The sequence below is a fragment of the Physella acuta genome, unplaced genomic scaffold (genome assembly GCF_028476545.2).
Source record: "Physella acuta isolate Inbredline_101_S28 unplaced genomic scaffold, ASM2847654v3 ptg000398l, whole genome shotgun sequence".
Taxonomy (NCBI): domain Eukaryota; kingdom Metazoa; phylum Mollusca; class Gastropoda; family Physidae; genus Physella; species Physella acuta.
This window is the reverse complement of record NW_026731917.1, coordinates 280,336-305,302: the sequence shown is the minus strand read 5'-3', so window position 1 is coordinate 305,302 and position 24,967 is coordinate 280,336. Positions and strand designations below refer to the sequence as shown.

The following is a 24,967-nucleotide window of genomic DNA, read 5'->3' as shown; positions in this document are numbered from 1 at the left end:
AAAATACATTCTAAAAGGTGTATCGATACTGCCACACTAAAAAATTGACCTTCAGATTCTTGTTTTCATCAACATCGTTCTGATTAAACATGGCTTTGCGGCTCAGTACAGTATTGCGTACTTCAACGTTACGTTTGATGAGGTAAATATATGTAGATTCCTATTTAGATATAGATCTAGATCTAGCATATTTTTGAGGGTAATCTATCGTTTTAGCGTAATCAATTCGGCTGCAGTAGTAATGTGCGGGAGAGGTAACTGATGAATATATTTGTTTAAATAAGTTTATTTATTTAAGTCAAATTGTACAAAATATCACAGATAATTGATTTAAAATAACAATCAGTGACCAAAACAATTTAAATAACATGAAACTAACTTTAAACTAGGTGTTTGAGATAAATATTAGTAGAAAAAAAACAGCGGCCATCTTTCCAAATAAAATTTAGAGTAGTTTCCCTTGATAAAAATGTCTATTCGTATGTATATTGTGTTGACTTTGTTGTTTAATATACATACCTGTCTTGTCTTATCTTTAATTTCAAGTGAAATGAAGGCTATGTATGTATGTATGTGCACCCAAGATCTGAACACATTTTGGGAGGCCCAACATTTATTTAACCCTTTTGTACTAATTAACTTGTCAACTATTAGGTCGTCCATATTCCTCATAAATGACGTTGGACTCAAAATATGGGACGGTGTAAAATATTTTTTTCAAAAATGATGAAGAATATATTCGTTTTCGTTAGAAATTGTTATTAAGGGTTCGGGTATAGTAGAACTGCGATATGATATTAAATCATCATCTTGCTTTTAGTAACTATTGGGTGAGAGGGAAATCGTCGGGAAAAGTATTACGTCATTTATGGGCGATCCATTTAATTAAGCCTAGTTGTTTATTTTGTCTGTAGACATTAGTCTTAGGCCTACACTTTTTCTGAATTAAGATTATTGTGTTTTTTTAAAATAGGTTCAAATTTTAATTAGTTACATTTGAATACCACATGTTTTTTTCTTTGCCTTCTGCTGTTATCAGTTTTTGATTTCTTCAGTAGTCAATGTTTACCCCTCCACACCATCCATTATTACAAAAAAAAAAACCACCCACTATATATGTCATAGCGTAGATATATAGAATTAGACTAGACGAGTAGAAGTTACTAAGGACGGTGCGAACTTGACGGTAGACGATTAGGTGCGAGAGTATTGTGCGCGTGTTTGATAAAATATTTGTGGCGTGAGTGTGACGTGAGCATGGTGCGACAATGTACCGATGACGTAAGACGCAGCAGTGAAGTTGGTTGGGGGTTAGATATAGTAGAAGACGGACGTATTATTTGATATTGTGCAAATGATCTATAAGTGTGTGTTAATAAAGTTCATGTTATTTAATAAACGAAGTTGTTGACATTGTTAATTAGTGTATGCGGAACATAAAGTGATTCCCGTCCTCCTCACGAGTATAATAGTTGCCGTATGAAAAGTAGTAGATCAGAATATATTGAGATTATATATAAACCCCCCAACACAATATAGTGATATCTCCCTCTAGAAAAAAAACTAGATTAACCTAAAGTTCGTAGGTAAATTAGAATCTATCACTTATTCGTCTGTTAAAAAAAAAAGAAATACGTCATTTTTCTCAACCACGCCGTTTCATCCCCCCACTAAGCACAACGTCATAAAGTTCGCGGCGCGCGTGACGTCATTTGTCATTAGGCTAATGTTTAAGAAAGAGATAACGCGTAATTTAAAAAAAAATCAAAACAGGCACTAAATTACTATGGCGATGAGACTTTAGCAACATTTAGCCTGACGAATAGATCTAAATCATTTTAGTTCGGTGAATTATATTGGTGTTTAATTTATTACAGTGGCATGATGTTCTCCCTCTTCTATACAAATTCACGTGCTTTTAATTACTGCAACATGCAGCCCTGAGACGTTCGGCCTTTAAAATGCCCGTGACACAGCGGTTTCGGTAAATGCATTTAGGCTCCCGGTCCCACCTATAAACGTCTGTCCATTATACTCCACGCAAAACGTGTGATAAATATGTGGACATAAGCGGCGCTAGTGGTGTCAACAGGGGCCAAGCTCAGGTCTTAAAGGTGCTCCGCACTTCATAAAAGACAAAATTGATGTTCAGATATCGTCGGACTCTGGCGTTTTGCCGACGGCCGTACTCCTAATGCACATTCTTAGAGACTGTCCACTGCTAACACTATTTTATGTTAAATTCAAGCCTAAACTGAGCTGTGGCTTTACATTAGCTCAGTGGCGTAGCGAGGTCGAGTGTCACCCGGTGCGGCACTTAATGGTGTCACCCGCAGAGGCGACAAACTTTCAATTTTCGATTTGTCCCATTTTACCTGTAGTCAATAATTGTCTTGGACTCTTGTCGAATATTGTTGCCAGGAGCTACTTGGTTTGAGCCTTGTTGTCAGAAGTTATTTCATTTGGAGTCAATATAGTGCGGCCTATTTTCGTCGGTAGGCATTTAGTGGCAGGTCCTTTTTGGCGGGGATGATGTGCTGAGGTTGTATAACACCGCTTAGTACCAGTGGCGTAGCGAGGTCGGGTGTCACCCTGTGCTGCACTTAATGGTGTCACCCCCCCCCCCCCCCCCCCCCCCCAGAGGCGTAGCGACCCTTCCCGGGGACAAAAGTTCAAATTTTCGATTTGCACCCCCCCCCCAAGTTTTTCTCTATATATTTTGCTATTTTTTGCCTTGGTGTCACCCCCCTAAATGGTGTCACCCGGTGCGGTCCGCACCCCCTTGCTACGCCTCTGCTTAGTACAAAAGGCATGCAATAGTTATGATCATTCGTTATGAACAAATGTATGCATGAAAACGAACGCTTTATGTTCCTCATTTTCATTGAGCACAGCTTTATAGAAGATTCCAAAATAGACGTCACGCATCCCCCCCCCCCCCCCCCCCCCGACCACCCTGCGTAAGTTGACGTCACATTAGCATAGCATATGAGACATCGTTTATGGACAACACCATATAACTCACTTTGGGTATTTGGGGGGGGGGGGGGGGGTTAAGGTGAAGAGAGGTAAAAAAACGGCACGTCATTTATGATTAAATCACTAATTAAAGGAAAAAAGCATGAAAATATTAAATGAAAGTAACAAAAAAAACAATAACACAAACAATATGAATTATCAATTAACTCAAACTAATATTTAAATAAACATTAGATATGTAGTGGTAGCTCTATAAAAATAGGGAGTATCTTAATGTATAAAAATTGCATCTCATAATAATAACTCTAGAACTGATGTTTATTGTCAGTCAATTAAATTGTTTAAAGGGCAGAATTTTAAAAAAATGCATGCTTTGAATTTAAACACAAGACTAACGTATTTAATAGTAAACATCAATACATTTCCATACAAATAGAAATTAAAGGGAAATGACTCAAAATAATATTTTCTTAAGATGGCCGCTGTTTTTAATAGCAAATTTAGTATCTGGAACATCGTTGTTAAACCTTAATTTCATGACATTTTTATTGATTTAAACCTTAAATATGGTTTAATATTCAATTATCTTTAGTATTTTAGTAAAATATGCAAAAATATATTCATATTTAAGCCATATTTATTAGTTACCTTATCCCTACATTACTAGTGACGGCCGAATTGATTACGCTAAAACGATAGATTACCTTTTTGAGAAACTGAATAGGTTACAAATGCTTTCACTAAGATAATAACAGACTTGACTAATAAACTGTTTAGAGTCCCAAGAGTAGAGTCAGAGTGGTGAGTAGGGACTTGAAGTATTGAAAAAAACACTAATCCGTAATCATCATATAAAAATTAATATTCTTGTAGAGCTCAACTAGGTAAAATCACGATATAGCGTCGGAAATTATTGGGTAATGTAATGTTCGTTGAGTTTCGGTAACATTCGTTACTGTAGTGTAAACCATAGTTTATTTGAGCAGTGAAAGAAAAATAAAGTCAAGTGCATTAAATTGTTTTAACTTAATTTAATGTTCAACTGACAAAAAATTAGCAACAATTAGTAAATCTAAATATTATTAATAAAGTCGAGTGTAGTAATTAATGTTTTTTTTAAGAAACAGAAAAAACCTGCAGAAGATTTGCGACAACCAGCTCTAGTTCTGTTAGTAAATAAGACGATTAGATTAACTAAAGTTAAAAGTAGTAAGAATAACTAGAATAATGTTTAGTAGTAGCAATAATTAACAAAACACTTAAAATAATTAGAAATACAAAATAATTAGCAAAACAGTATTTAAATTGCAACTAAAATCAATCCTTGCACATTTTTAAACATGTATTAAAAATAATATGGCGGCAAATAAATGATGGTTTACAGTATTTCTGGTGGTTTCCGGAACGGCTCGACAGACTACGCCATGGTTTTACTGTTTTTTACTGCTGTACAGTTCCGGAATAATAACCGACGCTATATCGTGATTTTACCCTCAACTAGATCTATATGAAAACAAACCAAAAAAGATTTTCTGTTTGGCTCAAATAGTTTTTTTTTAGCGAATTTTTTTGTGAGGGGTGGAATCCCCTTGTTTTTGCCTTGGCCAATTGTCACATTGATTGTGACAAGTCATAGTCATGGTATACCTGAATAAATTGAACATAGGCATAGTTATTTTACTTGCAGTTGTATTTTGTTCATATTTGCAGAGTTTAGCTAGAATGATATATAGAACTTGTATATGCTGTTGAAATGAATAAAAACAGGCAGATGCTAGCCGGAATAAGATGCGTACATGCAAGGGAGAGAAACTACGACTTGCCATCGTGGCGATGTTTTCGATGGTACTTCTCATGCATGTGTTTACAACCGCAGAACCCTAGCCCTAATCCTAAATCCTAATTCTAGCCATAGGTCACTGCGCATGCGCAGAGCTATCTTTTGCCGACTAAGTGGAGACGTTGGGGAGAAAAATCTTCTTCCGAGTAGTCACTTTGATAAAAATAATACAGAAGTATATTTTTGTGTTAGCTTCCTCCCATAACCCCAAAAAAACTGTGTGCTGCGCAAATATGAAAATATTTCTAAAGCAATGTTTTAAATAAATACAGTTAATGAAAGAACTACATAGTCAGAAATCTAAAGTAAATTACTTGAACACTGTAATGTGCATATAACTGCATTATTGGGCAGGTGAAGTCCATCTTTAAGCCATTTTGTTATAAGGGAACTGAAGTTATCATATCAATGTTTTTATGTGTGTATTGTGTATGAATTCTGATTTTCAGCATATAAACTATAAATAAGGGTAAGCAGAACCTGAATACTTAAAATTACAGTCAGCACCCAGATCTAGCTAGTGAGTGTATAGCAACAGGCAGGTAACCTAGGTCTGACTCTTGTCTAGTGGGGATTATAGGAAAAACATATTCCTCAAAATTTTACTTCAGGCAAAACTAGAACTAGAGTTGAAAAAAATGAAAGACAGGTATATTAAAATATTTTTAAAACAACAAGTACTTAACAACATTACATAAGAATGCTGTTGTAAGTGTATCAAAACTAAAAGCCGACTGTGGTTTGAAGATTTTTGCTCGATTGCAGAAGAAATCCAATTTCTCAGTTACTACGTCATTGGGGGAGGGAGGCCATACAAATCTTGACCTTTTTTTTACCCAGAGTTATGATGGGACAGGGAAAACACGCTAAATACTAGTTATATGACTAGTATATTCAAATGGTTTATTGGTAATCTATCGTTTTAGGTGTGTAAAATCTGCTGCGGTTAGTAATTTAAAAACAAGCACTGTTAAGACTTTAATAGAAATGAATTGTGATATATTTGTGTCAAATATTATAGAAAACTGAATAATATACCAAAATCAATGGCTAAATATATCAATATAGGCCAGAAATTAACTTTAAACAGCAATGTTTGCAAGCAAGATTTGCTATATAAACAGCAGCCATCTATAAAATGCTTCCCCTGAATCTCCCACTATAATTTAACAAAAAAATCTTAAGATGGCTGCTAAAGTAAATGAGCTTGGTTGCATCTGATGAAAACATTGCTAGTCTTTACTACTGAAAAGTTTTAGTACAGTTGTTTAAAAACAGGTACATAAATGAAAACTTTGAAACATTTTTGTAAATTTTAAAACATAAATCCTCCTAAAAATGTAAAATGACTAAAATTTAAGGATAATTTTTTTTTCACATTACTAGCCTCTGCCGATTTTACGTACCTAAAATGATAGATTACCGGTCTATTAAAATACATTTAAAAAAAAATAATGTATGGCCTACATATAGACGATCTATTTACTAGACGTACTATACTATGAGTATGAACCCTAAACCCCTGACGACCTGCCTGAAGCATAACTGCTTGCCTGTACAGATAGTAAGTCAACACAATAGAATTTAGAAAGAAGTTGAGGATGTGTGGCTACATTATAACAATAATACAGACTTAAATAAAATGTCAAAAATTTTAAGTCTGCAGCAAAGCTCATGTAAATTGATACAGTTTGCAGAAATCAACACAATCTAGTTACCCCCATCAAGCCTAAAAATATGCTGGGGGTAAATGCAAGACAAAACTGTCAAGTGACAGGCTTCTCCCATTTTTGCACCTTGCTGTTTCACATCTCACCCCTAGTGTGTATCTGTTAATTTTAGATAAATAATAATCAAGGACAAGAGATTGTAATAATCAGAAGGGAACATCTCCGGCCCAGCTCCCCTAGGCTGATTGGCAACCACTAGTAATCCATGATTATACCAGACATGCTAGTTAATAAAAATAAAGTTTTAGGCTAATGAGTTGCTGTTTTTTTTTTAATAAAAACAAGAAATAAAAAATCAGAAGATACTCCTTACTTAATCTTCAGCAGGGTAAACTTAAACCTGATCATTCTTTATTATAGTTTTGGTGTGTAATAAACTAATTTATTACCATACAATTTTTACCATCATTGCACTCAGATTGTTTTTTTTTTATTTGCAAATAACTTTTTTCTTTTCAGTGCACGGTCATTAAGTGGTGGACAGTTAGGTGATGGTGCTGGAAAAGTAAGTAATTATTCTCCGAAATGTAATTATATTTTTATATCAAATAGATTTGTAGCAATAGCTTCTAATTAGTTTTAACTATACTATAACAAATTATTTTTTCCCACAATAATTAAATATGAATCTAATCAAACTGCATTAATTTCAGGGAGGTGGCTCTGGCGGTGCAGTAAGGTGAGAATTTTAATCTTCTAGAACTTTCTTATAGCCCTTGCATAACTATTTAAATAATAAAATGTTATTTTTCAATGTAGTTTTTTTTTTTGTTACCTGTAACTAAATAATAGGTTTAAAAATTTGTCTACTAACATCTGTAACACTCCCAACATAGTTACCCTTTGCCATATGTTTGTTTTAATTAATGTGATATGACTACTGATAATCTTGTTTTTGCTTCTTAGGGAAGCTGGTGGGTCATTTGGTAAAATGGAAGCTGCAAAGGAGGAGCAATATTTTCGCCAATTGGTAATAAGTTTTATTTTTGTGCTTGTTTACTTATCTAAAAGTATAGATAATGAAAAGCCCTCCTTGTAAACCAAGTTTTGGGGCTCATGCTGACTTTTTTAATGCAATTCTAATGCTCCACTTTGACTTAAATTCATATTATAGCACCTCCATAATTTACCGAAACGCATTCTTATTCTTTGTTGACAGGTAGAAGCTTAATTATTGCTACTTATCTTGATTTGTTTAAAAGATATATTCCAGTAAGATCACATGAAAATAAAAAAAATTATCCTCAGTTAAACGAGTTGTAATAAAGTTACAGAACACAGAAAAGCTGTTAGTTCAGAAGTTTTGGCTGTAACAGTTATCCCATTAAAATTATAGCAGTGAGTCCCAAGGGTAGATAAACCCACAAGTGTACATCTGTAACAGCAAGATATGATACATACAAACTATTTTGCTCTACTGGAAGTTGCTTTCACCAGTCAGATTATTAATTCCTCAGAAATATTGTCTTTGTTGTACAAACTGTTAGGAGTTCACAATGAATGAATGGATTATATTTTTTTTAATGTCTCTAGCAAAAAGAACAATTTGAAAAAATGAAGGAATTGTTGGAAGATGAAGTTTCCCACCATGAACGCCAAATAAGACAGCACATGGTAGGTTGGCTTAGCAGTAACTTTCACACATCAGATAATTTTTAACTTGCTTTCCACTAAACTGTCATTAATGTTTTAAAAATCATGCAGGGTAAAAACAAAAGCTTTAAAAAATAACTTGATCGAGGCCACAGCTTACTAAGCCCACCCATTTTGCCTGCCGTGTTTTTGAGTGGGGAGAAATATAGCAGATGACACATTTCTGCTGAACGGCAGTGATCGGTCAATCGCGTCACAACAACACTACTTATAAAACGAACCCATTGTATCACTGATAAAAAGTCATATCATCGTAGCCATATAAAAACAAACGCTTTTTTTCACAAATCATTTTCTAGGCTACCGATTAAATTTGATAAATAAAATTGGTATCAAATTAAAGGTAAATAAATGTAGTTTTTAATTAAGTCATCTTGAACAATAATGAAGTTTAAAATCTTAGGCAACACCCTACAACTTACTTTCTAACAGGTTGTCGATTCTGCCAAGCTGCCAGATATACCTTTCATGAATTTCTAGTTGTTTTACTTAGAAAGTAAAATTATTCAAATTATTATTTTAAATTAAATTATAATCTAATTTAATCAATCCCATTGCTCAGAAGTAAAGATGCTCTGATCAAGCAGAACCAACAAACCAAAAACAAGTATTAAAATATGTAAACAGTAGTTACGGTTTTAACGTGCAACTATTTGTTTTATTTTCTGTTAACTAGGAGGCCATTGAGCACCACAAGAAAAAGATTGATCGTCTCCATAAAAAGACAAGTGGGAGTGATTCAGATTAAATTGATAGCAGCTGGTTGCTGAAGTCATAAAACCAAGTGAATGGCAAAAGTTTGCAAATTATCTCGTTACAGTTTTTTCTACTTGGATGTATGAGTATAGTTTGCTGTTCTTGATGTATATTGCCTTTAAATTTATTGTAATTGTTATTCAGTTGTAAACTAGAATAAATGTGTGTGATCCATTACAATTTATGATTTAGAATTTTGTCTTATATTTTATATTCCTGCAAGTGCAATAGTTGATTGGCAAGAGGAAGAGAAAGTTTGAAAAAAACAAAAATTTTAAGTGTGACCTGTAATTAAGGGATAGAAATGTGGTTGAAGCTGATACAAGGCTAAAAGGCAATTACTATTATTACTATTAACAAAGATGTACATAAATATAATACCAAATGAAATTGGTCCATTTCTTTAAGTTTTTATAAATAATGCAAGCAATGGTATTTTCATTTTATAGAGAAATATCTTGTCTGTTGGTCTTGTCAAGTACTGGTACTTTGGTTTTATAGAAAAATTGCTTGTCTGTTGGTCTTGTCAAGTACTGGTACTTTGGTTTTATAGAGAAAAAGCTTGTCTGTTGGTCTTGTCAAGTACTGGTACTTTGGTTTTATAGAGAAATAACTTGTCTGTTGGTCTTGTCAAGTACTGGTACTTTGGTTTTATAGAGAAATAACTTGTTTGTTGGTCTTGTCAAGTACTGGTACTTTGGTTTTATAGAGAAATAGCTTGTTTTTTGAGTGGTGCTGGCATCTCAGAAGAAAGAAAACTTTCAATATTTAATTGTTACCAACAGTTTATTATTTTTAGACACGTGACCTTGTTTTGTGATTGGATCATAACAACTAAAATCATACATTTAAATACACTAATTGAAGAGCCTAGTGCTAAAAGTACTTAAGTCACATTTTTGTGAAAATCAAACCAAGCATTGATCGTTATTCCTCTAGTTTAACTTTATCTTATAAACAAATAGTAAAACTGAATAATTTATTTATGTTGCTCCTCCAAACAAACAAATAATATAAAAACGTAATGATTTGTAGTAAATTTTAATCTTTGAACTAATTTATCTTAAAATGTTGTTTTTGTGACTTAAGTACTTTTAGCACTAAGGTCTTCAATTGGTAAATGGAAAAATTCAATATTCAAAATAGTGCCAAAGTTGATTACATTTACGGTTTAATTAAGTTAATTAAATCGTTAATTTAACTCCAGTGCTAGTCAATCAAAAATTATGGTGCAGTTTGATAGTTGATTCAAATAGTACCCATGTGTTCAGGACGCTGAATTAGTGGACTTAACATGCTAAGACAGCCTCTGGAGAACTGTGGGTTCAACTGCTAACCATTGCCGATATGCCGCCCTACCAAAGTTCTCTCTCTTAATATACAATAATTGTTGCTTAAAAGAGAGCACAAAAGTTTAAATGTATGATATACATGATGTTTATAGGATAGCGACATTTTGTTTAGATAACGTACAAGCACACTGCAGGTTGGAATGTACAGCGTGGTCTTTTCTCCCCACAAACTGATTTGGAACTACCGACTCATTTATGGAAATCATAGCTAGATGACCCTTAAATTTGAAACATACTATTTCTTATACTAAATTTTAAAAAATTAGACCTGCCAAACAAGAGATTCTTACGTTGTACTATTTAAGGGTGTTAGGCAGGCCAACTCTAAAGAGTATTGATGACGGGGTCCCACTGGCAGGTGTCATATTCAGTGAGGAAGTCTCTACGGAAACCGTATTGACAGGGGCCTTTTGTCGGGAGCCAAAATGACAGGAGCCTATTTGTCAGAAATTGTAATGACGGGAGCTGTTTTGTCGTAATGACAGGGGCTGTTTTGTCGGGTGCCAAAATTACGGGAGCCTATTGTCGTGAGTCGTAATGACGGGAGCTGATTTGTCGAGAGCCAAATTGATTGGAGCCTATATGTCAGGAACCTTATTGACAGGAGCCCTCTTGTCGGGGCCTGCATGACGGCAACCTATTTGTCTAAATGACTGGGTTCATTTGCCGCTGTCGATTTGACGGGGGTCTTTTTTACGGGGCCGTTTTTTCATTGGCCTTTTTTTACGCCGCATGGGCCTACAAATGAAAACATCACTGGAATGTTTCAGGGACAGTAGTGAGACCATTTTAAAAACCTCCATATCATTCAACTGTGGCCATTCATATTATTAGACCTTGTTATTTGTCTGGGCTGCTACATTGAGCTCCCTAAGTGGACCAGATTCCTCCACAGTTCCTTCATTATTGAATTCTGGGCGGATAGCTGGAGATGTTATGTCTTTGTTTAGGAAGGTGTTCTCTCAACTGAATTTGGTTGATCTTAGGGTTTATGATGTTGCTTATAGCCAAGTGCTTCAAATACCTTTACTTAAGTGTTGGACTGGGGGGCTAATGTAGGAGGTGATGGCATCATGTAGCTTCCCCTTCAAAGAAACCTGGCGACAGATGTGTGGCATTGAAGGCGTCTCTTATAAATTGTTCTGTTCTTTTGCCATATTTACAGATGTTACTTGGCTCCAGAGTTTCTTTCCTCTGGTGTGTGTGTGTGGGGGGGGGGGGGTCAGTTTCCACCCCTCTGATAATGTAAGTGTGAAAGTTTCAAGACTGAAATCTTTTCTAAAAGTAGTGGAAGAAACATTGGTCGGTTCCTCTGTATGTCCTTTATAATTTTATATTTTAATATACTACATTCACCGATTGCAAACAAATTGCGCTCTCATTGGTTGCTAAGGACCATAAAAGAGGATTTAACTTAGTTTTTCATGATTCGAATGAATGCTCAAGCAAAGCAAAATACATTTCGATTCCTTACAGAGATCTTAAGAAGTATTTTTTTTTAACACCTAGGCTATAGTACTATAGTGCCTACATGTATAGATTAGTGTATTAGGGCTTGGGCTGCTTAGGGCTTAGGGATATGCGGTGGTATTGTCTGTCACCTACGTCTAGCGTGAAAATTTTCGAGTTATGTCCCTTCTTAGATTATTTGGGTATTTCTTTTCATGTTTCTGTGTTTAGCTGCAATTTTTTGAAGTTAGTCGAAACTCAGGATGACAACAATTCAAAATTTCGCTCTCCATTTCATACTTGCCTAGATCTAAGATCTAAGTCTAGAAGATCTAACTAAATCGATATAGAATCCAGATCTATAGGTCTAGACTAGCTTTTTAAAAACAAGATTGGAGAAATGAGTATGTCATGACTCATGACAGTGTGTTACAGTCCGTGTTGAGTGTTGACTGACACTACTGACAGTCATACTCATAACATAAATAAATAAATACTCATAATTCATTAATTGACATAATCATCAATCAACATTCAATTCAACATTTAAAAAATTATTTTAGCCTATAATTTATAATTTACATTTCTGAACACACCTAGACCTAGATTCTAGATTTAGGACTAGATCTAGAGTCTAGAGTCTATCTAGTCTAGTCAAGATCTATACTATATTAAATTAAATAGTATATAGTATATTAAGTATATTACACATTTGCTCAGTCACAGTGCCACAAAAGTAGGCTTTGTTTTTAATCACATAAGTCACATTGAATCTAGATCTAAGATTTAGATCTAGAAATCTAGATCTAATAAAATAATTTATAATAATGAATGGGCTACTGATTTAACTACTAAATAATAAATTTAACTTTTTTCACCTTTGTTGTATAGAGTCCTTTCATATGACGTCACGTCCGTTCGTGATACCTACGCCCGCCGCCACAGTGGTGTACACAAGACGTAAACACAATCAGCTGTTCGCCAGCGCTGGACGTGTTCACCAGCGCTGGACGCGTTCACTGTATGTAAAGAATCGCGCCCGCGGAAAAGGAAAAATATGTTAAAAAACTTGAATTCTTAGGAATTGAAGATCCTTATACTGTTATTGACAGTTTCGTATAAATAAATATGTGGACAAAATTTCTAAATAAAAATACTGTTAGTAATACTGTTTGCGTTTAGAGTTAAAGTAGCCGAATCTGATCAAATGCAGTTCTCGATACTTTGTTTCATGTAAGGACAGTAAAATAATAAACTTCATTTTAATTATAAAAGATAACTATTAATAAAACAAATATGCTCGACCTTCACAAATACTAATAGTAAAAGACAAAGTCAAAAGTAATAGGCTAATAAGAATAATAAGATCTAATAGTAGGCCTAATACCTGGCTCCGCTGGGTAGACATAGAATCTAGAATCTACTTCTTTACTTAAATTTAATTACTTTAGATCTACTTTCGATTCAAAATACACCCATAATAAATCAAAAGTAGTCATAATAGGCCTAATAAAGCATTTAATTGTCTCTAAGATCTAAAATCTCGCTCTATTATCTAATCATTTTTTAGCAAACGAAATTTTCTGAAATTGAAATAGATTATATGACTAGATTTAGATCTAGAATCTGCTACTTAAATTAAATTGTAAAAACTTTATACAAGCATGTAGTTGATATTATTGTAGTAGAAGGCTTTAATAAATTACTAAGGCCTACCTACTTTGTTGTCTTTTTACAGCAATATGTATCTGATACTGGACTGAGTTTAATTAAATTCAAATTCATATCTAGTAATTGGTCTACTAAGTTTTTGTAGCCTAGTAGTACAATCTAGATCATACCAGCCAACAACAAATAACCACATTATTATTATTTGGTTAATGATTAGGCTAAATTTTTTTTTAAATCCACTGTTTATAAAAGAAACAAATCAAGCTAGAAACATTATAAGTGAGATGGTTTAGAATAATAACAATGGACCCAGTCTACAATTGATACAATTGCAGGTCTACATAGGGCCTACAGTCTAGTAGTTTACAGTAGGCACCTAGTGTGTAGCTAGTATACTAGTGTGTAGCTGTCCAGAGTTGAGATTCTTAATGCCTTAATGCTTTCCCCTGATAAGCCGTGTGTGCTATAAATGACATAACATGACACCGAGGTGAGAAGTGTTGAGGGGAGAGCAGTGGGACTTTCCCCTTTGTTCTCCCTGCTGGGCCCTGAGGGTCAAAATTATATAAGAAATACTATCTCTGTGGGGCTGGGTATCACGGAGGTGAGACATTTTCAGGGGAGGGCAGGGCAGACCCCTCTTTGGTTTTATTGTGGGCTAGATACAGGTGGGGGCAGCCATCATGAGGGTTGAACGTCAGTATTAATGTGTCTGATTACTTCCCTGCTGGATTATAAGGGTCTTAAATTGTATAACATGCTACCCAGATTGGTTATTACCCATGGATTATATTAGCCGTTGTAGTGTGGGTTTTGTAGGAGTTAAGTGGTCTCACGTTTGCTACAGTAGATAACCTCTAATATATTACTGCATTTGATCAGCTTCGTCTACTTAAACTCTAAACGCAAACGGTATTACTAACAGTATTTTTATTTAGAAATTTCGGCCACATATTTATATTATCCACGAAACTGTCAATAACTGTATAAGGATCTTCAATTCCTAAGAGTTCAAGTTTTTTAACATATTTTTCCTTTTCCGCGGGCGCGATTCTTTACATACGGTGAACGCGTCCAGCGCTGGCGAACAGCTGATAGTGTTTACGTCTGATGTACACCACTGTGGCGGCGGGCGTAGGTATCACGTGATTTAGGTCACGTGTTTGCAAGGACTCTATTAGTTTATTAGTTATAGTATAGATAGTTAATAGTAATTTACTAATTAAATATAATAAATAAGTAGTAGGCCTAAAAGACAATTATTACTAAGCAAGAAAAGTGGCCGGTTGAGGAAGGATACAATGGGCGCTAGGTTGATAGTGCTGTCTATTTTCTCTAAACCAAAGCCACCACCTTAACCTCAAATTGAATCGGAAACAACAAATTACTTTGAAAACGGATTTTTATCAAGAATCGTCATTTTAATCGGATTTAAGCTTGATCTACACTTAGTTACTGCGCATTGATACTAAATACAGTCGTAGCCACACCCCTAAGCCATGCACCTAATCTCAATCATGACAAAAGTCGCATTTAGATATTCTTTCAGGCGACTCACATTGGGGATAAAGGGCTCTGCCCCCCCCCCCCCCCGCCCCTTACACCCCAAAGCACGTCTACCGTCCCATTCAACGAAATATAATTATATACATTTTCCAGTTTCCTCCCCCCGAAAATTTTTAAGTACCCCCCTCCCTCTCCGGGGATGAAAAAGTCTGAAAGAAACACTGGTCGCATTTGTAGATCATATAAACTAACGGTAGAAACTGTGCATGCATAACACTTTTTAGATTAGAAAATTTAAAGTTCCCCTCACCTCGGAGGAAAAAGTCTGAAAGAAAAACTGGTGTCGCGCTTAGCCACTACCCAAGAATTCTATGAAAGAAACTCTAAATGCAAAACACTTATAAGTTTATACACATTAATTAGGCCGTAATGTCAGTCTTTTTTATTATAGAGTATCGTTGACGTCATATCTTTTGAGTTGGGGGGGGAGGCGGCTTAGATGTTCTACCGGGGGGAGGGCTTCGCCCCTACCCGAAGAATTGTATGAAAGAAACTCTTCACGCAAACCACTCCTAAGATTAGACAACATTGGCTTTTTAATTCAATGTTTACTCGAGAATCAATGACGTCATATTATTGTGTGCACTCTCAGGCTTAATTCTATTTTCAACTATATTCTCAATGTGACGTCATGTTTCATTTTCGTTTTACTATGCATGTTTTTAATTTGCTTGTGTTTTCTCTATAACGTTCTTGTCAGATAGATAGATACACAGATAGACAGACAGCGAAACTATTAGTATTAATTATTAGGCCTACATTTTTATTTTAATATTTACAGTACTTCACTTTAGGTTTTATCCTATTGAATACAAAACATTAGATTATTTATTAGGCCTAATTATTTAATTTATTTTATAATGTTTTTTGCCATTTTTGGTATTGGCAGATTCAATTTTAGCATTAAATGAACTCAGAACCGCAAAGCAAAAAAAGCAACAAGAGAAATTACAGTGTAATGAGGTTAGTCCTAAAGCTAAAGCTTTCTAGATTCTACATCTATTCAGCAAGTGCCACACAAAATGTTCAGTTTAAAGGGGAGAGAAAACAAGTGCACTGTTAATTTTTTCAACTTAGCAATATTAGCTTTAACACAACTATTTTTGTCATGCTTATAATGTATTTAAATAAAAAATCATTACAATTTTATTTTAACAATAATATTGTTATTCTTTATTGGCAGATAAAGAAACAGTTAGAGTATATACATGCTCTTAAAAAAGAAAAGGAAATACTAAATTCAAAACTACAATTGCTAATGGAAGGAAATACTCTCGAAGAAATAGATGAATCACTTGAAGTAAAAAGATTTAAGAAGAGTATTCGACTTTTCCAAGAAAAACTTTCTGCCTATAGAATAATAGGTAATTTTTTTTTTACAGCATTTAAGGTTTGAAATTTAGAAGTTGTATTGTAATAAGTCTTTGCCTCAATCTACATCTGTGTTTTGTGGGGACCTTATTCCTCCAACCATGAATAGTTAGATCCCCTGGACACTAAGATAATAATAGAAGTTGAAATTTGTGTTCAGGAACTTGCAAACAAGTTTTTTTTTTTTTTCGTGTTAGGGGTTTGTGCTAAAGTTTGAGCATTCCATTCCATTCTCAATTATAATTTGTATTTTATAGGTCCATGTGGTCTTACAGTGATTGAGGTTGATGACATCCATTTGGTAGTTAGTTTTACAGCGAGGTGGAGAGACCTGACTGAGTCGTTTATCCTTGAGATAACTTATGTTAATGGTTTCATTAAGGTAATTTTAGAAACATCTTGGAAAATTGTGATTAAAAAATAATAAAATAGCTGACATGTATAGGTCAATAATTGAAAATTTTGGAATAAAGTTTTCTTCCTAACAATGCCAACTATTTTACACATTTACAGATTAATTTGAAACTATAAACCTTTTAAATTAAGTTTTTATTTTTAGCTCTTGTGTATTTTTCATTCATAAGAGAGACATTCAAATAGGGTGTTTACAAAAAAAGAGTTATTTATGAATTATGTATATTATGTGGCATATATATATACATAAATACATGTATATTTATGTATAGATATATAGTAAATGCTGAAACATCCAAATGGAATATTGATTACAAAAAAAATGTTTTTTACATAAATTATTGGGCCTACATAATAGGCTGTGTATGTCAATTAAATACAGAACTTAGCAGAATAAATATAAATTATACATGAGTATTTAAACATATTTGTAAAATTTATCCACAGATTTCCAATACAACTATTCCCTACTTTCTTAATATACAAACTGTGCTTGATAATTGTGAGATTAAAACATTGGATTATTTTTTGGATGAAATTAGCTACCTCATAAATGCGTACATTCAAAGGAAGGGAGAGGTCGAATTTGTCAAGGTGAAGTTTTTATTTGAAAATAAGATAGGGACCACTATTGCTGAAAACTATTATTTGGTTTCTGTTCTTTAAATTGAAATGAATATACACACAATAGTTATTGGTAATGTAATATTTGCAACATATCAGGCATTAAATATTTATAGATTGTAATTTTGATACATTTTGTATTCAGGTTTAAGAATAAATAGTGCTTAAAATTAAACATTGAATAATTTATTTTGTATAATACTTTTAAAAATATTTTTTGAAAACAGAATGTGTTTAAAGACTTCCTCAAGACCTGTTCTACCAATGATGCTTTTACATCAATAGACTTGACTCTGTGTCATAAAAATAGATTCAATGGAAATTCAGAAATTAAATTATTCATGATCTACCCATTGATTAATTCTCTACTACCAAGTACAGTTGAAATTTCTACAAGTAAGTTATGTGGAATTTTTTTGGAAAATTCTGTTCATAGCTAAAAAAAATTAATTTTTAACAGTTGTTTTATTAATATATTTTCTTAATTATCTTATAAAATTTGCATAGTGAATTTGTACTTCAGGATAAATTTATATTTATAAAGTTGTGCTTGATATGAGTGCTAATAAAATAAATAATGGTTTTTAATCTTTCTTTCAGTTAACCTGAATGTTTCAGCTGAAAAAAAATTGGAACTCAAAAAAGTTCTTTTAGAACAACAACTGACCAATGTGATGCCCCTTCTTCAGACAACACTTACATCATTATAATAAAAATAGACAATGTATTGTTTGTGGAGGCTGGAATGTATATATGTCAGAAATTCTAATGATAGCTTAGTTGTTAATTTGGCCTGCTGTTTCAGTGAAATAAAAATTAGTTGAAATTATGTCTTAATCTATAATTGTTAACAATCATTTTGTAAATATGTAAAATAAAATATTGAATAAAGATGTAGCATACAGTTAAAATAAATGTAATATAATGTGATCTTAGCATGCAAGCTGTGAGTTGTTTTTAAAAAAAATCTGAATGTTGAGGTTTCCAAGTGTCCATTGCAGGCCTGTATACTTGACCTGTGAAGAAGAGTGTAATTTAAAATGTGTCACTATGTGAATAAACATGAACTGTGTCACTGTGAATCACATGTTGGATATGTTCATTACTATGTGAAATATTGATGAGATGCGTCATCTAAATCATGCATCTTATTTATATATGTCACTATGTCAATTTGAACTGTGTGTGCTTGTCACTTTGAACAACATAAGGGCAAGACTGGATATATACCCCAATATTACACTAGCCGCAGGTACCTGTTTACACATGAGTTATAATGTTGTACATGTTTGAGAAAAATACGTCTACTTTATATGTAGATTTATAGAATCTAGATCTAAATAAAATTTGAATGAAATAGTTCATTTCTTTATATTCTAAAATCAGAAGATGATGACATTAGTGTTGTGTTCTTTCCATAGTATAAACATGTGGCATCTCTTTTTCTTCTTCGTTCTTAATCTTTAGTGTTGGGAGTGATCGAGCCTTATCTGCCAGAGGGTTTGAACTCGAGACTTTTTTTTGAATTTATCAACCATGAGCTTTTGCCGACTCGACCATGCTTCCATCACAATTAAGGATTACGTGTCAACTGGTTATGCCCATTGAGGCCATTGACTCCGATTTCAGCCTGCTTTTCTTTTTGGATTTGCTTCCATAGCCTTTGTTCAACCAAGAACAAACTACAAGGCAGCAGTTGTTTGATTTTGGAGTTGTCTCTCCTAGAAAAGTGGCTGTCCCCAGCTAACAAGGGTTTGAACTCGAGACTTTTCGGTTTAGCAACCATGTGCTTTACCGACTCGACCACGCCGACCACATGTGGCATGTGACGTCATTGTTTATTTCGTTTTTGTCACAACTATAAACACTTTTCCGGTTGCATAATAAAAATTGTGTTTCTGTATTCGAATATGCCTTTATTTTTCTCTTTAAATAAAATTTAGTTTATACATTTAAAACCTCTTAACATATTATTTTCAAAAAAGGCCATATTAAGTTCTCCATATATTGCTGAAGATTCTGATATCATAGCCGGTGAAAATATTTTGTGGACAGAGAGAGCGAGAGAGAGAAGTGCATACATGGGCTTTTATATATTAGGATGTCTATGCAAAATATTTGCATTTATTAAAAAAGAACTTCGTGACAAAGAATGTGTTTATAACTAGTTGAGAGGAAACTCTGCCTCCACAATGATCTGAAAATTATAAATAAATGTACACACAAGAAACAGGGCCTTAAACTATAGTTAAGCTTACACATACATTTGGCACTACAAATGGGATGTGTTTGACACTATATGAATCACAAATGGGATATTTGGTACTATGTGAATCACCAATGAGATGTATGGTAATATGTGAATCACAAATGAGATGTATTTGTCACTATGTGAATCATAAATGGGGTGTGTTTGGCACTAAGTTTGGATCATTCATTATTCACTAGTCCATGATTCTCACCCACTTAAGGATTCACTTAAGGAATGAATTACTTTGAAGTTAATTGGCCTTGGTAATAATAAAATGATTTTTCTTTTTGCTTTGAACATTTTACACCTGTTGGCCAAAAATCGTATAGCGTGACGCAGTCTGTAGATGACCCCCCCCCCCCCCCCCCCCCCAAGGCCTAGTAGTTCGGCTTTGAAAATCTAGTTACACTTTTGTATTTGGTCTTAAATTGAGAAAAGTCTGGCAAGTGCCTCGTTTGCAAACTAAGTTAGAAATTGAATGGGCATTCAATTCAACAGTTTAGTATAGGCCTAGCCTAGCACTGAGTGACTACTGTTACCTGTACTGTAGTACTCTTAAGTCTAACTACTAGATCTAGATCTAACTACTTAACTAAATTACTAAAATACTACTACTATACTACGTTTTGTAAAATATGAGCTTGTGTTGGACTTTGGATCGATACGCTCGTTTTATTACCGCCGCACATAAAAAATCTGAGGAAGAGAAGAAAAGTTCAAGTTGGAAGGTATGATCTGCAATGATCATGATGATACACTATTATAATCAGAATCAATTATTCTATTATTAATATATTATATAATCATAATATAATGAATGATGACTATGAGTGTGAAGTAGTATGAAGTAGATCTATAATTTTATAATTAGACTAGATCTAACACTAACACAGTAATAATTAATATTAATTTTAATTATAATATAAATAAATAGACTAATTATATAATTAATATTAAAATGAATGTGTTGTGTTGTCACAGTATTGTGACTAGATCTAGACTTATTTCTAGACTCTAACTCTAGATCATTATCACTCTACTATCAAAATACTCTATCATTATTGATGGGGGAATGACCAAATTTTATGTGTCTTTTTTGGACACCTAGCTGTAGCCTGGGGAGTGGGAGTGTGAGGGGTTCGGGTGTGCTCACAGTATAACTTATTTAAAACAAACATAAAACTCATATCCTGCATGTAAAAATTAAGACAGTTCTAGTGTTAAAAAAAAACACCATCCCAACGTGTAAATAAAACACTGTAGGTCTATTTAGTAGGTCATCCATTCATAAGCGATTGCCTTGTTTTAAAATAATTTTTACCAACTTAAAGTTTAAAGCAATGGCTTAAATTCTAACATTTTTGCAAAAGTGTGTCATCACATGCTCTGAAACCCTTTCCTCTCTACACTCTAGATCAGGGGTCTCCAAACTTTTCAGTCCGAGGGCCGCATTAACTATCAAATTTCAGTTCGGGGGCCAATTTCTTCAAGGCATGTCTTTGATTTTTCTGGACAAAGCTCCTCAACCATCACTAACAAACGATTTTTCCTTGGACGAAAAGATCTCCGCGGGCCAGATGAGAGGACTTCGCGGGCCGCATCCGGCCCGCGGGCCGTAGTTTGGAGACCCCTGCTCTAGATTCTACTTTTAATTTTTAGGCCTATGGAGAGGTGTAGTTGCAGCTCTTTGCTCACCCGGGCCACAAAGTGAAGTCAGTATCAGTCAATAGATAAGCCTACACAATACATGTTATTAAAAAACTGATTTCTTTAATTTACAATGATGTAAACATATAGATCTAGGATTTATACTAATATTACCTAATCTAGACAGAAAACCCCATGTACTATTTATACAGTATAGGCCTACAAAACATACTAGCACATAAGTTATAAGCTGCCTTAAGGTCTATTCACAAAGTTGCTATCATGTTGTAGATCTGTCTTATAATATAAAAATAAAATGATGCTACTTGATAGATGATAGTGTAGGCATACATGTAGATTTAGTACATAAGGTCCAACATGATATAAGCCCTGACTAGATCTCATAATGATTATGAATATATGACTTGATGGCTTTGACACACTACACTTAATTAAGTAGGTATAAAAGCTATAAATCTGCCTCTGCTTATTATTTATTATTTTGCAAAATAAATGCTGCTGATTTAGAAAATTATAATGTTTGCATGAATATAAAAAAATATATTCTTTGAACAGAATGATGACCATATATGATTTTCTCTCTATACTGATGTGATTCTCATAGTTTATAATATAGTCAATGATCCTCCCCTCCCCCATTACCCTAATTGAAAATCACTAATTACATTCTCCATGTTTGCCCCTTAAATATTTGTTCAACCAAACCCCCCCTATTCATCTTCTTCTACCATTTGAGCCCAATACACATGAGTCGTATGAAGTAGAGTTCATCTGTTTCAATGACCTTGGCATACAGGGGGATAATGTGGTCATCACTATGACCAGCTACCTTTGTTTCCTAATGTGAGTTAGGTGTTTATCAGAGTTGGGTAGACTCAAGATCTACTGATTAGAACCCTGATTCAAACTCCAGACTATTGGGTTAGCAGTTTAACCCCCCCCCTCCCCCCTCTCCATTGTCTGTCATTATAACAAGTCTGAAGCCTAGGCATGGGATGGGACATCACTAATAAACTAATCACTTAATACCAAGATCTTTGTCTTTTGTGTACTGTCACACTCTTGCCACTTTGGACATTAACATTTTATATTTTCATCTGTTAAGTTAAATGAATGCAATCTTTTCTACAGCACTTTGACAATACCACCTGCCCTCTTCTGATGACCATCACTGATGATTATCATCTTCTGATAACACAAGGCTCCAAAGTTTTGGTGAATATTAATATACCTATTTACATTGATTAGAATAGAGACACCTTTCTTTTTAAAACTCAAAGCATTTGCATGAAAATAGGAAATCAGAAATCCAAATAAATGGCTTTTTTTAGCTTTAAGGGTTAAAAAAAAGAACATAAAATCCCATTAACAGAATTTAACACTACTGGAAATAGATAATCAAGTTTACATAAATAGCTAACGGCACACCAATGCAGCTTTTTAAGCCTTTTACTTTAAATTTTTATTACAAAATATATTTATTTTTGTTTTTAAATACAAAGATATGAACTGAAAATTAGTATTTTATTTCATGCTATTAACACTATTTAGCTAGAAATATTTAATTTAGAACTACAAAGTGTATTTTAGGTAATCAAGTCTGAGAGCCATGTAATGTAATGTCTCAAAAGAATTAACTTTTCAGTAGACTTTCTTGTTTTGTTTTACAGGAAAGTCACAATCTAACCACTGCCAATTCTATAATGCGAGGACTAAGTCGAACTGACAGTCTGCTGATTTTATATAAAGTAAAGGTTAGTTTGAACAGTTAAGAAAAACAGTTCTAGAAAAAGAATATAGATACATGAACTATCCTTCATGTTCTGATTGCTGAAAATTTAAAGTTTAAAATGTATTCCCTTTATTCTCACTATTTATTGTACAAAACTGATTTACTTACAGGAACAACAATCTTTTTGCAATATTGGGAAAGTGGGGGGGGGGGGGGGGGGGGAAGGATAAACTAGTTTTGTTTTTAGTTATGTTTTAATAATATGGATGCCTAAACTTGTTTGATTGTATCCACTTATAATACTTTCAGAATGAAACAAGAAGATTCAGAGTCCGTTTTTGCCAACAGAAAAACAAAACAGGCACTGAGATGTGCATTATTGCAGCACAGGCATTGTCCAACTTTATGGCAATTAAAATGAACAGTGAAACTAAATTTGACTTGGTGAAAAAATTACAGAAAGTATGTTACCTGAAAATAGCCACTTTGTTACTTGATAATTGCTAACTCTAATATTAAATAGTTTCATTTCAGTCTTGATGATCAACTAGTTATTTTTCTGTTACTGTCCTCTTATACTAAAAAACTACTTGATCTGTCACTGTTGCAGTAATTTTAAGATCACAATATTTCTCAGGTTGAATCAAATACTGACCAATCTTTAGATGCTCATCCACCAGTTTTTGAAAGAGATGTTACTATTGGCTCATTAGCTAAGGTATTTTTAACAATTTTTGTTCTCATTAAAAATTATTTTTTTTCATTTTATTTTCTTCTGAAAATGATATATTCCTTATAACATTTTCCTTATATTGAAATGTAATTTTGTTTAATTGCAGGCAGTTATCAACAAACATAACCTTCCTTTAGCTTACAGTCAACACCAAACCAATGAAGAGATTTGTCCTCACTTACTTCACATCTGCTTCTCAGATCCAACTTTTCCAGCATTTGTAGAATCTGTGGAGTCGGCCATTCATCAGTTGATCTCTGATGCAGTGTAATTCATTTGACATACTAATTTAACTTGATAATTTTATGATTGTAACTGTCTACTATGTTTTGTTATTGATTGCTTTATGTAATAAATTAAAATATCCTGGAGATTTAAAAAGTGACTTATTTGAAACTTTCTTCAGGTTGGCTATGATTTGGGGTTGTTTAATTATATAGAAATGCAGGACAACCCAGGAATTTTAAAGTATTTCTAACCCGAAGCAATGGGATGGCGTCGCCTAGAGGTAGAGAGCTAGACTGCTAACAAGAAACTGTCGAGTTCGAATCCGAGTTCAAGTCAATAAGATGTCCCAGAGCCTACCCAGCTCTTACACGTACTTAACTCACATTAGGGAAACCAAAGCTGCTGGGCATAGTGCTGATCACGCTATCCCTTCATATTCAGAGATATCTGAAACAGATTAACGCTACTTCATCAGCCCCTTGTGTCATGGGCTGATCACGCTATCCCTTCATATTCAGAGATATCTGAAACAGATTAACGCTACTTCATCAGCCCCTTGTGTCATGGGCACGAACGGGAATAGATGATCAACCCAAAGCTGAATCTCCCATATCCAGAATTATATGAAGCAAGTCAGAATTGTTTATAAATACACCAACAGAGAATCTCATTTTATCTGCTCTAGGACCAGTTTTTTAAAGTGATTAAGATATATCATCAGATGGTAGAATTAAATGAGATTACATGAAAATACAATATAAATTATAGCTTCTCAAAATTGTTGACTACATCTTGGTACTAAAGTGACTACCCTGCCATCCTTTACCATATGCTAGTACTATCAATATCAATTAAATTATAAGGTTGATCCTCAAAACACATTATTTTGAACATGAATGCATTTCTATCATAAAATAAAAAAAACTAATAAAGATTCTGCTAAAATAAAT

The 24,967-nt window shown here is 33.7% G+C and overlaps 3 protein-coding genes across 3 annotated transcripts; all 3 read left to right on the top strand.

The window, feature by feature from the left end:
* Window positions 1-5: 5 nt before the first annotated feature.
* LOC131942273 (ATPase inhibitor mai-2, mitochondrial-like) lies at window positions 6-9,142 on the top strand. The gene is made up of 6 exons (XM_059302047.1): window positions 6-142; window positions 7,009-7,054; window positions 7,203-7,228; window positions 7,456-7,519; window positions 8,083-8,163; window positions 8,879-9,142. The coding sequence occupies exons 1-6, from the start codon at window positions 90-92 to the stop codon at window positions 8,948-8,950; spliced, it is 342 nt and encodes a 113-aa protein (XP_059158030.1). The 5' UTR covers window positions 6-89; the 3' UTR covers window positions 8,951-9,142.
* Window positions 9,143-11,988: 2,846 nt separating this feature from the next.
* LOC131942288 (uncharacterized) lies at window positions 11,989-19,312 on the top strand. Its single transcript, XM_059302076.1, has 7 exons — window positions 11,989-12,163; window positions 15,886-15,959; window positions 16,180-16,360; window positions 16,625-16,749; window positions 17,229-17,375; window positions 17,633-17,801; window positions 18,006-19,312. The coding sequence occupies exons 1-7, from the start codon at window positions 12,160-12,162 to the stop codon at window positions 18,113-18,115; spliced, it is 810 nt and encodes a 269-aa protein (XP_059158059.1). The 5' UTR covers window positions 11,989-12,159; the 3' UTR covers window positions 18,116-19,312.
* Window positions 19,313-20,209: 897 nt separating this feature from the next.
* LOC131942286 (meiotic recombination protein REC114) lies at window positions 20,210-24,201 on the top strand. The gene is made up of 6 exons (XM_059302075.1): window positions 20,210-20,384; window positions 22,456-22,539; window positions 22,995-23,078; window positions 23,366-23,518; window positions 23,694-23,774; window positions 23,896-24,201. The coding sequence occupies exons 1-6, from the start codon at window positions 20,292-20,294 to the stop codon at window positions 24,058-24,060; spliced, it is 660 nt and encodes a 219-aa protein (XP_059158058.1). The 5' UTR covers window positions 20,210-20,291; the 3' UTR covers window positions 24,061-24,201.
* The last annotated feature ends 766 nt before the right edge of the window (window positions 24,202-24,967 follow it).